The following is a 15,003-nucleotide window of genomic DNA, read 5'->3' on the forward strand; positions in this document are numbered from 1 at the left end:
CTTTTCTTTCACAGTTAGGAGGCAGAAAGCCTCCAATAAGTTTTCAAGTCCATCTCACCCTCTGCCTGGAAACAGACTCAGGGCTGTTGTGGGAGGCACAGTGGGAATGAGAGTGGCCCTTCGGTTTACATGGGAGCTGGATGAGGCCTGTGACTGCTGGCTTCCCCCTATTCCCTGGACAACCAGCATGACTCAGCAGAGGGAGCCACAATCCTCCTAGGTACACAGCTCCAATGACCTGGGAATCTCACTCCCATCCCCCACAGCAGCCACAGCAAGACCCGCCCAAGGAGAGTCTCAGCTCATCACGCCAAGCCTCGCCTACACCTGATGGTCCTTCCCAATCCACCCTAGTAGCAGAAGACAAACGGAATTTAATCTTGGGAGTTCCAGGGTCCCGCCCACCACAGTCCCTCCCCACACTACTACAGCTGATGCTTTCCGGAAAATGCCACCTCCTGGCAGGAGGCCAACCAGCACAAAAATAGAGCATTAAACCATCAGAGCTAAGGACCTTAACGGAGTCCACTGCATCCTCCACCACCTCCACTGGAACAGGTGCTGGTATCCACAGCTGAGAGACCCATAGACGGTTCACATCACAGGACTGTGTGCAGACAACACCCAGTACCAGTCTGGAACCGGGTAGACTCGCTGGGTGGCTAGACCCAGAAGAGAGACAATAATTACTGCAGTTTGGCTCACAGAAAGCCACATCCACAGGAAAACGGGGCGAGCACTACATCAAGGGAACACCCCATGGGAGAAAAAAGTCTGAACAACAGCCTTCAGCCCTAGACCTTCCCTCTGATAGAGCCTACCCAAATAAGAAGGAACCAGAAAACCAACCCCGGTAATATGACAAAACAAGGTGCTTTGACACCCCCCAAAAATCACTAGTTCACCAGTAATGGATCCAAATCAAGAAGAAATCCCTGATTTACCTGAAAAAGAACGCAGGAGGTTTGTTATTAAGCTAATCAGAGAGGGATGAGAGAAAGGCAAATCCCAGTGCAAGGAAATCCAAAAAATGATACAAGAAGTGAAGGGAGAAATATTCAAGGAAATAGGTAACTTAAAGAAAAAGCAGTCAAAAATTCAGGAAATTTTGGACACACTTTTAGAAATGTGAAATGCTCTGGAAAATCTCAGCAACAGAATTGAACAAGTAGAAGAAAAAAATTCAGAGCTCAAAGACAAGATCTTTGAATTAACCCAATCCATCAAAGTCAAAAAAAAGAGAGTAAGAAAATATAAACAAAGCCTCCAAGAAGTCTGAGATTATGTTAAATGACCAAACCTAAGAATAATCAGTGCTCCTGAGGAAGAAGACAATTCTAAAAGCTTGGAAAACTTATTTGGGGAAATAGTTGAGGAAAACTTCCCTAGCCTTGCTAAAGACCTAGACGTGCAAATACAAGAAGCACAAAAAACACCAGGGAAATTCATCGCAAAAACATCTTTATCTAGGCATATTGTCATCAGGTTATCCAAAGTTGAGACAAAGGAAAGAATCTTAAGAGCTGTGAGATGGAAGCACCAGGTTGCCTATTAAGGAAAACCTATCAGATTAACAGCAGATTTCTCAGAAGAAACCCTACAAGCTAGAAGGGATCGGGACCCTATCTTCAGCCTCCTCAAACAAAATGATTGCCAAGAATTTTGTAGCCAGCAAAACTAATCATCATATATGAAGAAAAGATACAGTCATTTTCAGACAAACAAATGTTGAGAGAATTCACCATTACCAAACCACCACTACATGAACTGCTAAAAGAAGCTCTAAATCTTTAAACAAATCCTGGAAACACATCCAAACAGAACCTCTTTAAAGCATAAATCATGCAGGACCTATAAAACAAAAATACAAGTTAAAAAGCAAAAACAAAAAAAGTACTGAGGCAACAAAGAGCATGATGAATGCAATGGTACCTCACATTTCAATACTGACATTGAATGTAAATGGCCTATATATGCTACACTTAAAAAATACAGAACCACAGAATGGGTAAGAACTCACCAACCAACTATCTGCTGCATTCAGGAGACTCACCTAACACATAAAGACTCACATAAACTTAAAGTAAAGGGGTGGGAAAAGGCATTTCTTGCAAAGCAAATGGACACCGAAAGCAAGCAGGCAAAAAAACTTTAAAGCAACAGCAGTTAAGAAGAACATTATATAATGATAAAAGGTCTTGTCCAACAGAAAAATATCACAATCCTAAACATATATGCACCTAACACTGGAGTTCCCAAATTTATAAAACAATTACTACTAGACCTAAGAAATGAGATAGATAGCAACACAATAATAGTGGGGGACTTCAGTACTCCACTGACAGCACTAAACAGGTCATCAAGACAGAAAGTCAACAAAGAAACAATGGATTTAAACTATACCTTGGGACAAATTCACTTAACAGATATATATAGAACATTGCATCCAACAACCGCAGAATACACATTCTGTTCAACAACACATGGAACTTTCTCCAAGATAAACCATGTGATAGGCCATAACACAAGCCTCAATAAATTTAAGAAAGTTGAAATTACATCAATCACTCTCTCAGACCACAGTGGAATAAAACTAGAAATCAACTCCAAAAGGAACATTCAAAACCAAGCAAATACATGGAAATTAAATAACCTGCTCCTGAATGAGAACTGGGTCAAAAACAAAATCAAGATGGAAATTTAAAAATTCTTTGAACTGAATGACAATAATGACACAACCTATTGAAACTTTAGGATACAGCTAAGGTGGTGCTAAGAGGAAAGTTCATAGCCCTAAACACCTACATCAAAAAGTCTGAAAGAGCACAAATAGACAATCTAAGGTCACACCTCAAGGAACTAGAGAAACAGGAACAAATCAAACTGAAACCCAGCAGAAAAAAGGAAATAACGAAGATCAGAGCAGAACTAAATGAAATTGCAACAACAACAAAAATAAAAAGATAAATGAAACAAGAAACTGGTTTGTTGAAAAGATAAAATAAAATTGATAGACCATTAAGCAAAATTAACCAAGAAAAGAAGAAAATCCAAATAACCTCACTAAGAAACAAAACAGGATATACTACAACTGACACCACTGAAATACAAAAGATCATTCAAGGCTACTATCAACACCTTTACACACATAAGCTAGAAAACCTAGGAGAAAGGGATAAATTCCTGGAAAAATACAACTCTCCTAACTTATATCAGAAAGAATTAGATACCCTGAACACACCAATACAAGCAGTGAGATTGAAATGGTAATTTTAAAATTATCAACAAAAAAAAGTCCAGGACCAGACGGATTCATAGGAGAATTCTACCAGATATTCAAAGAAGTGGTACCAATCCTTTTGACACAATTCCACAAGATAAAGGAAAAAGGAACCCTCCATAATTCATTCTGTGAAGCCAGCATTACCCTAATGCCAAAACCAGGAAAGGACACAATCAACAAAGAAAACTACAGATCAATATCCTTGATGAACACAGATGCTAAAATCCTTAACAAAATACTAGCTAACTGAATCCAACAACATATCAAAAAGATAATCCACCAGGATCAAGTGGGTTTCATACCAAGGATGCAAGGACCATTTAACCATATACAGGTCAATAAATGTCATACTCCACATAAACAAAATTAACAACAAAAATCATACAATCCTCTCGATAGATGCAGAAAAAAAAAAGGATTCAACAAAATCCAGCATCACTTTATGATTACAACGCTCAGCAATATCAGCATACAAGGGACATACCTCAATGTAATAAAAGCCATCTATGACAAACCCACAGCCAATATAATACTGAATGGGGAGAAGTTGAAAGCATTCTCTCTGAGAACGGGAACAAGACAAGGACGCCCACTCTCACCACTCCTCTTCAACACAGTACTGGAAGTCCTAGCCAGAGCAATCAGACAAGAGAATGATATAAAGGGCATCCAAATTAGTAAAGAGGAAGTCAAACAGTCACTGTTTGCTGACGTTATGATTGTTTGCCTTGAAAACCCTAAAGACTCCTCCAGAAAGCTCCTAGAACTGATAAAAGAATTCAGCAAAGTTTTTGGACACAAGATTAATGTACATAAATCATAGCTCTTCTATACACCAACAGTGACCAAGCGGAGAATCAAATCAAGAACTCGACCCCTTTTACAACAGCTGCAAAAAAAAAAAAAAAAACACTTTAGGAATATACCTAACAAAGGAATCAAAAGGCCTCTACAAGGAAAACAAAAAAACACTGCTGAAAGAAATCATAGATGACACCAACAAATGGAAACACATCCCACGCTCATGAACAGGTAGGATCAATATTGTGAAAATGACCATACTACCAAAAGTAATTACAAATTCAGTGTAATCCCCATCAAAATACCACTATCATTCTTCACAGAACTAGAAAAAAAATTCTAAAATTCATATGGAACCAAAAAAAAGCCCACATAACCAAAACAAAACTAAACAAAAAGAACAAACCTGGAGGCATCACACTACCTGATTTCAAACTATACTATAAGGCCATAGTCACCAAAACAGCATGGTACTGGCATAAAAATAGGCACACAGACCAACTGAACATAATAGAAAACCCAGGAATAAACCCAAATACTTAGGGCCAACTGATCTTTGACAAAGCATGCAACAACACAAAGTGGGGAAAGGACACCCTATTCAACAAATGATGCTGGGATAATTGGCAAGCCACATGTAGGAGAATTAAACTGGATCCTCATCTCTCACCTTATACAAAAATCAACTCAAGATGGATCATGGACTTTAAGACTTGAAACTATAAAAATTATAGAAGATAACACTGGAAAAACCCTCCTAGACATTGGCTTAGGCAAGGATTTCATGACCAAGAACCCAAAAGCAAATGCAGTAAAAACAAAGATAAATAGCTGGGACCTAATTAAACTAAAGAGCTTTTGCACCACAAAAGGAAGAGTCAGCAGAGTAAACAAACAACCTACAGAGTGCTAGAAAACCTTCACAATCTACACATCTGACAAAGGGCTAATATCCAGAATCTACAACAAACTCAAACAAATCAGTAAGAAAAAAACAGCCATGCACAGTGGCTCACACCTGTAATCCCAGCACTTTGAGAGGCCGAGTCAGGTGGATCACGAGGTCAGGAGATCGAGATCATCCTAGCTAACATGGTGAAACCCCGTATCTACTAAAAATATATATTTTTTTAATTAGCTGGGCGTGGTGGCGGGCACCTGTAGTCCCAGCTACTCGAGAAACTGATGCAGGAGAATGGCGTGAGCCCGGCAGGCAGAGCTTGCAGTGAGCCGCTGCACTCCAGCCTGGGTGACAGAGCGAGGCTCCATCTCAAAAAAAAAAAATACAAAATGAGCCAGGCGTGGTGGCAGGTGCCTGTAATCCCAGCTACTTGGGAGGCTGAGGCAGGAGAATCACTTAAACCTGGGAGGCGGAGGTTGCAGTAAGCCAAGATCTCACCATTGCACTCCAGCCTGGGCAGCAAGAACAAGACTCTGTCTCAAAAAACAAACAAACAAACAATCCCATCAAAAAGTGGGCTAAGGACATGAATAGACAAATCTCAAAAGAAGATATACAAATGTCCAACAAACATATTAAAAAATGCTCAACACCACTAATGGTGAGGGAAATGCAAATCAAAACCACAATGAGATACCACCTCACTCCTGCAAGAATGGCCATAATCAAAAAAACAGCAGTAGACGTTGGCGTGGAAGCAGTGAACCAGGAACACTTCCACACTGCTGGTGGGAATGTATACTACTACAACCATTATGGAAACAAGTGTGGAGATTCCTTAAAGAACTGAAAGGGGAATTATCATTTGATCTGGCAATCCCACTAGTAGGTATCTACCCAGAGGAAAAGAAGTCATTATTTGAAAAATATACTTGCACATGCATGTTTACAGCAGCACAATTTACAATTGCAAAATTGTGGAACCAACCCAAATGCTGATCAATCAATGAGTGGATTAAAAAAAACTGTGATACATAAATATGTATGGAATACTACACAGCCATGAAAAGGAATGAATTAACAGCATTTGCAGTGACCTGGATGAAACTGGAGATTAATATTCTAAGTGAAGTAACTAAGGAATGGAAAACCAAACATCTTATGTTCTCACTGATATGTGGAAGTTAGCTATGAGGATGTAAAGGCAAAGAATGATACACAATGGACTGTGGGGTCTTGGGGAGAAAAGTAAGAGGGGGTCAAGGGATAAAAGACTACAAATATGGTGCAGTGTATACTGCTCGGGTGATGACTGCACCAAAATCTCACAAATCACCACTAAACAACTTACTCATGTAACCAAATACCACCAGTACCCCAATAACTTAAGAAAAAAAAATTTTAAAGATAATACAGCAGTAGCCAAGTGGGTTTCATACCAGGGATGCAGGGATATATAAGTCAATAAAAGTAATATATCCAGTAAACAAAATTAAAAACAAAAATCACATTATTATCCCGATCAATGCTGAAAAAGCATTTGACAAAATGTAGCATCGCTTTATGATTAAAACCCTCAGAAAAATTGACATGGAAGGGACATACCTCAAGATAATGCTATCTATGACAAACCGACAGCCAACATTATACTGAACAGGGAAAAGTTGAAAGCATTCCCCCTGAGAACTGGAACAAGCCAAGGATGCTCACTTTCACCACTTCATTCAACATAATACTGGAAGTCCTAGCCAAAGCAAGCAGACATGAGAGAGAAAGAAAGAAAGGGCATCCAAATCAGTAAAGAGGAAGTCAAACTTGCAGTTCACTGATAAGATTGTATACCTAGAAAACTCTCAAGACTCATCCAAAAGGCTTCTAGATTGGATAAGTGAATTCGGTAAAGTTTCAGAATACAAAATAAATGTTCACAAGTCAGTAACACCACTAAATACCAACAATGACCAAGCTAAGAAACAAATCAAGAACGCAATCCCTTTTACAACAGCTGCAATATATAGAGAGAGAACTGTTGTGTGTGTGTGCATATATATATATATATAAAATCATAAAGCATTGCTTTATGATTAAAACCCTCAGAAAAATTGGCATGGAAGGGACATACCTCAAGGTAATAAAAACTATCTAAGACATATATATATAAAAAACCAAGGAGGTGAAAGACCTCTACAAGGAAAACTACGAAACACTGCTGAAAGAAATCCCTGATGACAAACAAATGGAAACACATCCCATGCTCATGGATGGGTAGAATCAATATTGTGAAAATGACCATACTGTCAAAAGCAATCTACATATTCAGTGCAATTCCTATCAAAGTACCATCATTCTTCACAGAACTAGAAAAAAAAATTCTAAAATTCATATGGAAACAAAAAGGACCCCACATAGCCAAAGCAAGACTAAGCAAAACAAACAAAAAAAAAAAAATCTGGAGACATCACATTAACTGACTTCAAACTATCCTGCAAGATTTAAACCAGTACCAAAACAGCATGTTACCAATATAAAAATATGCGCATAGACCAATGGAAGAGAATAGAGAACCCAGAAATAAAGCCAAATACTTACAACCAACTGATCTTCTACAAAGAAAGCAAAAATACAAAGTGGGGAAGGGGCACCCTATTCAACAAATAGTGGTGGGATAACTGGCAAGCCACATACAGAAGAATGAAACTGGATCCTCATCTCTCACCTCATACAAACATCAACTCAAGATGGATCAAAGACTTACACATAAGACCTGAAACCATAAAAACTTTACAAGATAACACTGGAAAAAACTCTTCTAGACATTGACTTAGGCAAAGATTTCAAGACCAAAAACCCAAAAGCAAAACTAACAAAAGCAAAAATAGATATGACCTAATTAAACACTTCGGCACAGCAAAAGAAATACTCAGCAGTGTAAACAGACACCTCACCGAATGGGAGAAAATATTCGCAAACTATGCATCCTACAAAGGACTAATATCCAGAATCTACAAGGAACTCAAATCAGCAAGAAAAAAAGAAATAATCCCATCAAAAAGTGGGCAAAGAACATGAATAGACAGTTCTCAAAAGAAGATATACAAATGACTAACAAACACGTGGGAAAAAAAATGCTCAACATCACTAATTATCAGGGAAATGCAAATTAAAACCACAATGAAATACCACCTTACTTCTGCAAGACTGGCCATAATTTAAAAAGTCAAAAAATAGTAGATGTTTGCAAGATTGTGATGAAAAGGGCACTTTTACACTGATGGTGGGAATATAAACTACTACATCCACTGTGGAAAACTTTATGGAGACTCCTTAAAGAACTAAAAGTAAAACTACCATTTGATCCAGTAGTCCCACTATTGAGTATCTACCCAGAGGAAAAGAAGTCATTATATGAGCCACTTGCATCTGCATGTTTATAGGAGCAGAATTCACAATTGCAAAAAGACGGAACCAGCCTAAATGCCCCTTGACCAACAAGTGGATAAAGAAAATGTGATATATTTACACCATGGAATATTACTCAGCCATAAAAAGGAATGAAGTAACGGCATTTGCAGCAATTTGTATGGAATTGGAGACCATTATTCCAAGTGAAGTAACTCAGGAATGGAAAACCAAACATCGTATGTTCTCACTTATAGGGGGAGCTAAGCTATGAGGATGCAAAGGCATAAGAATGATATAATGGGCCAGGAATGGTGGCCCCAACCTGTAATCCCAGCACTTTGGGAGGCTGAGGCAGGCAGATCACGAAGTCAGAAGATTGAGACCATCCTGGTTAACACAATGAAACCCCATTTCTACTAAAAATACAAAAAATTAGCCGTTGTGGCACGCGCCTGTAGTCCCAGTTACTCGGGAGCCTGAGGCAGGAGAATGGCTTGAACCTGGGAGACGGAAGTTGCAGTAAGCCGAGATTGCACCACTGAACTCCAGCCAGGGCAACAGAGCAAGACTCTGTCTCAAAAAAAAAAAAAAAAAAAAAAGAAAGAAAAAAAGAAAGAAAGAAAAAGATAAAATGGACTTTGGGGACTCAGGGGAAAGAGGGAGGAGAGTGAGGGATAAAAAACTACACATTGGGTACAGTGTACACTGCTCAGGTGATGAGTACACAAAAATCTCAGAAATCACCACTGAAAAACTTACCCATATAACAAGAAATGACCTGTTCCCCAAAAACTATTGAAATTTTTAAAAATGTAAACATTAGCCACGCATGTTGATGCACACCTATAGTCCCAGCTACTTAGGAAGCTGTGGCAGGAGTATCTATTGAGCTTGGGAAGTCAAGGCTGCAGTGACCTATGATTGCACCACTGAACTTCATCCTGGGCAACAAAGTGAGACCCTGTCTCAAACACACACACACACACACAAAATTAAAAACTGGTTTTGTCCTGGCACCTGGTTATTATAATTTGAGGCAGAAATAATTTTCTTTGTTTAGATTTTTTAATATTAAGCAGCATCTCAGCCGGGCGAGGTGGCTCACACCTGTAATCCCAGCACTTTAGGAGGCCGAGGTGGGCAGATCACCTGAGGTCAGGAGTTCAAGACCAGTCTGACAAACAGAGAAACCCCGAGTCTACTAAAAATACAAAATTAGCAGGGCGTGGTGGCGCATGCCTGTCATGCCAGCTACTCAGGAGGCTGAGGCAGAAGAATTGCTTGAACCCAGGAGGCCGAGGTTGTGGTGAGCCGAGATTGCACCATTGCACTCCAGCCTGGGCAACAAAGGCAAAACTCCGTCTCAAAAAAAAAAAAAGAAAAAGAAAAGGAAAGAAAAAAGCATCTCTACCCACCAGTAACTATACAATTAAGAGGTCACACCTTTGTTTCATCATCATAAGCAAGGTAAATATTACTAAAGAATATACCTGTCCATAAAAGGGACCTGGTGACAGAGGACAGCCTCTCCCAGGGTAACAGGCATCCAGGACTCCACTCTATCAACGATTTCTAAAACAATGGGTGTGAACAAGTGCTAGGATACGTGTGATTAACTTCCTGAGCTGATGGCAAATTTAAAAGATGCCCTCCCAGCTCCTGCCTGCGTGCCGCACATCCTCCAAGGTGCATGACTCCATTATCCTTTTAACTGACGGCACTACCTCTTGGCCATTACCACCTCCCAAGAGATCCCATTCACTTTTTACCAGGGAAAGACCTGCTCCAGTTAATGCCTTATCCTTCACAGTGATTTTCTTTGACTTTACAGGAAGGGAGAGCCATTTGGTCAAGAGGCTTGCCCGTTGGATCCTGTGTCCTTCTGCACTGCTAATGTGTATCTGTGGCCCTGCTTTAAAACCCAAATACAAACACCTCTGCCACGAAGCCGTTCCTGATTGCCAGTGCCCTCAACAGTGGAATAAGCTGTCAGGCATCTTAGAGATCTAGACCCGTGGTTCTCAATCCCGACTTCACCAGGCCTCCTGAGCAGTTTTTAATAGGTGCATCAGCCCTGGATTCTTAACAGTAGGTCTGAGAGGGGGACTTACCGCTTGCGTTCTTTTAATATTGTGCACAGGGTTGATGGGCAACACACACACAGGGTGCAGAACCATTCCACGAGACCAACCTCCTAGTGTGTCCAGAATTGGTTCCTTCCGGGGAGTTCTTGGTCTGGCTTTCAAGAACGACGCTGCGGACCCTCGCGATGAGTGTTACAGTTCTTAACAATGGTGTGTCCGGAGTTTGTTCGTTCAGATGTTCAGATGTGTCCGGAGTTTCTTCCTTCTGGTGGGTTCATGGTCTTGCATGACTTCAGGAGTGAAGCCGCAAACCTTCGCAGCCAGTGTTACAGCTCTTAAACGTGGCATCCGGAGTTGTTCGTTCCTCCCAGTGGGTTCACGGCCTTGCCGACTGCAGGGCTGAAGTCACAGACCTTTGCAGTGAGTCTTAGAGCTCTTAAAGATGGTGTGTCTGAAGTTGTTTGCTCCTCCCCGGGGGTTCATCGTTTCGCTGACTTCAGGAGTGAAGCCGCAGACCTTCGCAGTGAGTGTTAGGGCTCTTAAAGGTGGCGCTTCCAGATTTGCTCTTGCCTGCGGGTTCGTGGTTTCGCTGGCGCTGGCTTCAAGAGTGAAGCTGCAGACCTTCCCGGTGAGTTTTACAGCTTATAAACGTAACGCAAACCCAAAAGTTAGCAGCAGTAAGATTTATTGCGAAGAGCAAGGAACAAAGCCTTCAAAACATGTAACAAGACCCGCCAGCTTGCCACTGTTGGCGCACGCGGCCAGCTTTTATTCCCTTATTTGGCCCCGCCCACATCCTGGTGGTCTATTTTACAGAGCGCTGATTGGTCTATTTTACAGAGTGCTGGTTGGTCCATTTTACAGAGTGCTGATTGGTCCATTTTTACAGTGTTGATTGGTGTGTTTACAAACCTCCAGCTAGACACAGAGCGCTCATTGGTGCATTTACAATCCTTTAGCAAGACAGAAAAGTTCTCCAGGTCCCCACTGGATTAGCTAGACACAGAGCACTGATTAGTGCATTTTTACAGAGTGCTGACTGGTGTGTTTACAAACCTTTAGCTAGACACAGAGTGCTGATTGGTGTGTTTACAATCCTTTAGCTAAACAGAAAAGTTCTCCAAGTCCCCATCCTACCCAGAAGCCCAGCCAGCTTCACCTCTCAGTAGCTTGCTTATACAAGAGGATGCTGCTGCGACAGCACAATACCACAAAGAAAGTCATGCCTCCTCAGCAGGAAGCCCCGTTCTCCGGGACAGGAACTTTGTCTCCTTCTTAATCGGCACCTAGAATTGTGCCCACCTGTCAGATCTGCTATCAGATGGGAACATGGCAGATTTGCTGAACGAATGAAAGAATGAATGAATGAATGAAGTGACACTCAAAGTTAGCCACCAAACTTAAACTAGGAAAACTGGGTTGTGGACCCTGATGGACGGTTGGCGCCTTCTTCCTTTGCTGGACGGTGATCTGTGGCTGTTTCTCTGGGTGTGTTCGTAGTAGTTGCCTGGCTTGGTAACAAACACTCTTCAGAGCCACAGCCTCTGCTCGGGATCCTCGCTGCCTCCCAGGCCCTGCGATCTCTTTGCATCCCAGGAGGTCACGGTTGGTTGCAGTCCTCCTGGGTGACTCAGGAACCAGCCCCTCCTGAAGCACACAGCTTAGGGAGTTCCTGGGGCCAGAGACATCTCCAGGGGAAAGTCAAGGGCCTGGAGGAAGTGCGGACCTGACGACAGAGGCCCCGCACGCTGGCCGGGACCGGGAAGGGCGGTCAAGGGTGGAAAGCGGCTGGCTGCTGCCAGGCCTGGAGGAGTGGAGCGGGGCGGGGCGCAGCGGGGCGCGGCGGGGCGGGCCTGGAGCTGCACCTGCTTCTGGGCGGACGCACTTGGCGTGCGGCGCGGGCTGCAGACGGCTGCGAGGCGCTGGGCACAGGTCAGACGTCCGTACCCGCAGGGGGCTGGAACCTGGAGGAGGGCTCGAAGGGAGAGAGGGCCCCGCCAAGGAGCGGGGCTGTGATGGAGAGGGGGTTCCGACTCGCAGGGGACCTGCGGGGGAGGGGACGCGGACAGGGAGGGGCTACGGACTGGGAGGGGTTCTGGGACAGGGTTGGAGGCTCCGCTAGGGGAGGACGGGAGGGGATGGAGGGCCCTGGTGTCGCGGAAGCCCACCTGGGGCCCCCTCCGGGCTTCAGAACTGGTGCGCACACTACTCCCACCGCCCCCAAGTGCCTCTGTCCGGCTGGCCGCGGCCCTGGAATGAATATTCCTCGGTCCCCCGCGAGTCAGGTCTGCCGCGTTGCCGGGTGAGGGGAAGGTGTGAAGCCCCCGACCTCCGTCTGCCCCGTGAGTCCGGGGACGCGCGCCCCTGGGGATGCCATCTGGCCCCTGGGCTGTGTCCAGTCACAGCTCACATAGCTCTGGGCACTGGTACCCCAACTGCCTTTCCTTGTTAGCTGCGATACACAAATACACGAGCCAGATCCTTTCCTGAGGCCAGGAAGCCTGGAATCTAATAACGCGGCGGTGGATAAAGTCCCTCGAGCCAGCGCTTAGCTTCCGCTAATGGAACCATGGATAGAAGCGGATGTCAGGTGCAGTGGGGGAGAAATTTGCGGGGGTGGCTCTGTCTAGGGCCAGAGAAACAACCTCTGAAACTTTGATCCAGTCCTAGAGGGAAGAAAGATATGAGTTTCAGCCAGGGAAACCTAGCACTTTAAGAAATAGAAACCCTTTCAAAATTTGAGGGCAGGTAGCTCTCCTAAAAGTTGCAGAAATGGCCACTTCTTTCACGTTCTCTGCCGCTTTCTCCTCCCGCGCCTTTTTGTCTCCTAGGGTCGCATAGCCTTCCGAACAGACCTGCCTACAGCATTTTACCTGCAATTTTACACTCATTGTAATAGGAAGGATGGCTTATTTTTCATGAGAAACGTGTACTGTTTTTAACCGGATGTGTAATATCTTCAGTGTAACCTGGATGTTGTGCAGTGGGAAATTATGGAAAGAATCGGGACACATGGTTAGGTAGGGGCCCAGTAGCGTCACACTTAGCTCTTCGTGACTGTGAGCTTCTTGATTTAATAAGGATATTGGCTCCCTCTGTTCCTGGGGTTTCTGGGAAAAGATATGGAACTGATACGAAGGTTTTATTGCATATGGCCCACTGATTTTACAAGTGGAGGTGCCTGAGATAAGCAGAAGGTGAGGCATGACCTCTGGCTGTGCATTATTTGTTATGATATTACAGGAGCCAAGCATTCCATTTCCTTCTTTTTAGAGAGCTTTGATTTCCTCTCACATCTTCATGAAGATGGAAACAGTGTCCCAACTTACTTATCCTCAGGCCACACCTGTTCCCATTTATTCCATGAGTTCCTCCCACACCCTTCTGGTCGGTGTTGGTTGTGATGGCCGAGGCAAAGCTATTGAATCTCACATTTGGCACCAGTTATTCCTGTTTCTCATCTCCCCCGTACCTTCAGTTAAACATCAGCTGCCATACTTAACTGTTCAAAGTACAGATGTTACCTGTGTTGGGTGTAATCAAAAGATTATCTCTTTTCCTCAAATGTAAAATGGGTGAGGACAGTTTCACCACACATAGAGTCACTCCCCTAGTCAAAGTCCTTGCTATTACAAAACTTTTTATTGTAATAGAATTGAAGTCACTAGTGTGTCATCAACTAATGGCTATTATATATTATAGACACATTCCATATTTGTTTCTATAGACAGGTCATAAGACAAACACTAGATTATTCCCAGTATGAGACCACACTGAATATGAACAATTAGAGGCCACAGGTAAGTGCTGTCCTCCTCACACTTTCTTTGAACTCTTAAGCTTCTACCCTTTTAACCAGCCAGCCCTCTCCTCGAAACCTTCACTGAGGCTAGAAACAAACACAAAGAGACTATTCGAATTTTAGCGAATTTTGTCTCTCTTTTCTGTTCTCTTGTGTAAAAATTAAATGGCCACAAGCTACACCACTGGAGGAAAAAGGAAAGTCAAAAGGGGTATCAGCCTCCTGTATGTGATGCAGAGTTCAACTGAATATAGCAAGGTACACACCCGCGTTCTCCTTGCCAGGACTTAGATATCCTAAGCTGGTTGTTGAAATCATAATGAGGCTTTACAGAGCACAAGGTGATGTCTGTAAACAGCACTGTTCAGGGAAGATAAGAATCCGCATTTCAAAAACAAGAAGATGGAAACAGATATTGTGTATGTGGTCCAGGGTTCGTCAGTAATTCAATGGCAGAGCCAGAACTTAAACCAGCATTCCTTCCAGAATGCCACAGCTGCCTCTGGAGTGGTTTTCGTTGTTCTTGTTGAATTTTGTGATGGAAGATTGTGATTTGTTTTTCTTGAACACTTAATATGTTTTCTGACTTGAATTGTTAGAATCTAAACTTAGAAACTCTCTTGTTTGGTATATCTCATGCCCAGCTTTGTTCCATATAATTACAAAAATATCTTAGAGCTGGGTATAATCTTAAAGATTGTCAAGTCCAATCTTGTGGTTTTTCAAGAAG

At 42.8% G+C, this 15,003-nt stretch overlaps 2 protein-coding genes across 3 annotated transcripts in view; both read left to right on the top strand.

Moving 5' to 3' along the window:
• Window positions 1-15,003, top strand: part of APLP2 (amyloid beta precursor like protein 2) — a 726,249-nt gene that overhangs the window by 393,324 nt on the left and 317,922 nt on the right. The window lies entirely within an intron of this gene.
• Window positions 12,330-15,003, top strand: part of TMEM45B (transmembrane protein 45B) — a 42,232-nt gene continuing 39,558 nt past the window's right edge. Inside the window, exons 1-2 of one of the 2 annotated variants that reach the window (XM_050756001.1) lie at window positions 12,366-12,403; window positions 12,924-13,061. In XM_050756001.1, coding sequence (XP_050611958.1) covers window positions 13,055-13,061 — 7 coding nt within the window. In that variant the 5' untranslated portion in view covers window positions 12,366-12,403; window positions 12,924-13,054. Of the gene's footprint in view, window positions 12,404-12,923; window positions 13,062-15,003 lie in introns of both variants that reach the window. The other variant, XM_050756002.1, reaches the window with a different exon arrangement.

This window comes from Macaca thibetana, chromosome 14 (assembly GCF_024542745.1).
Source record: "Macaca thibetana thibetana isolate TM-01 chromosome 14, ASM2454274v1, whole genome shotgun sequence".
Taxonomy (NCBI): Eukaryota; Metazoa; Chordata; class Mammalia; order Primates; family Cercopithecidae; genus Macaca; species Macaca thibetana.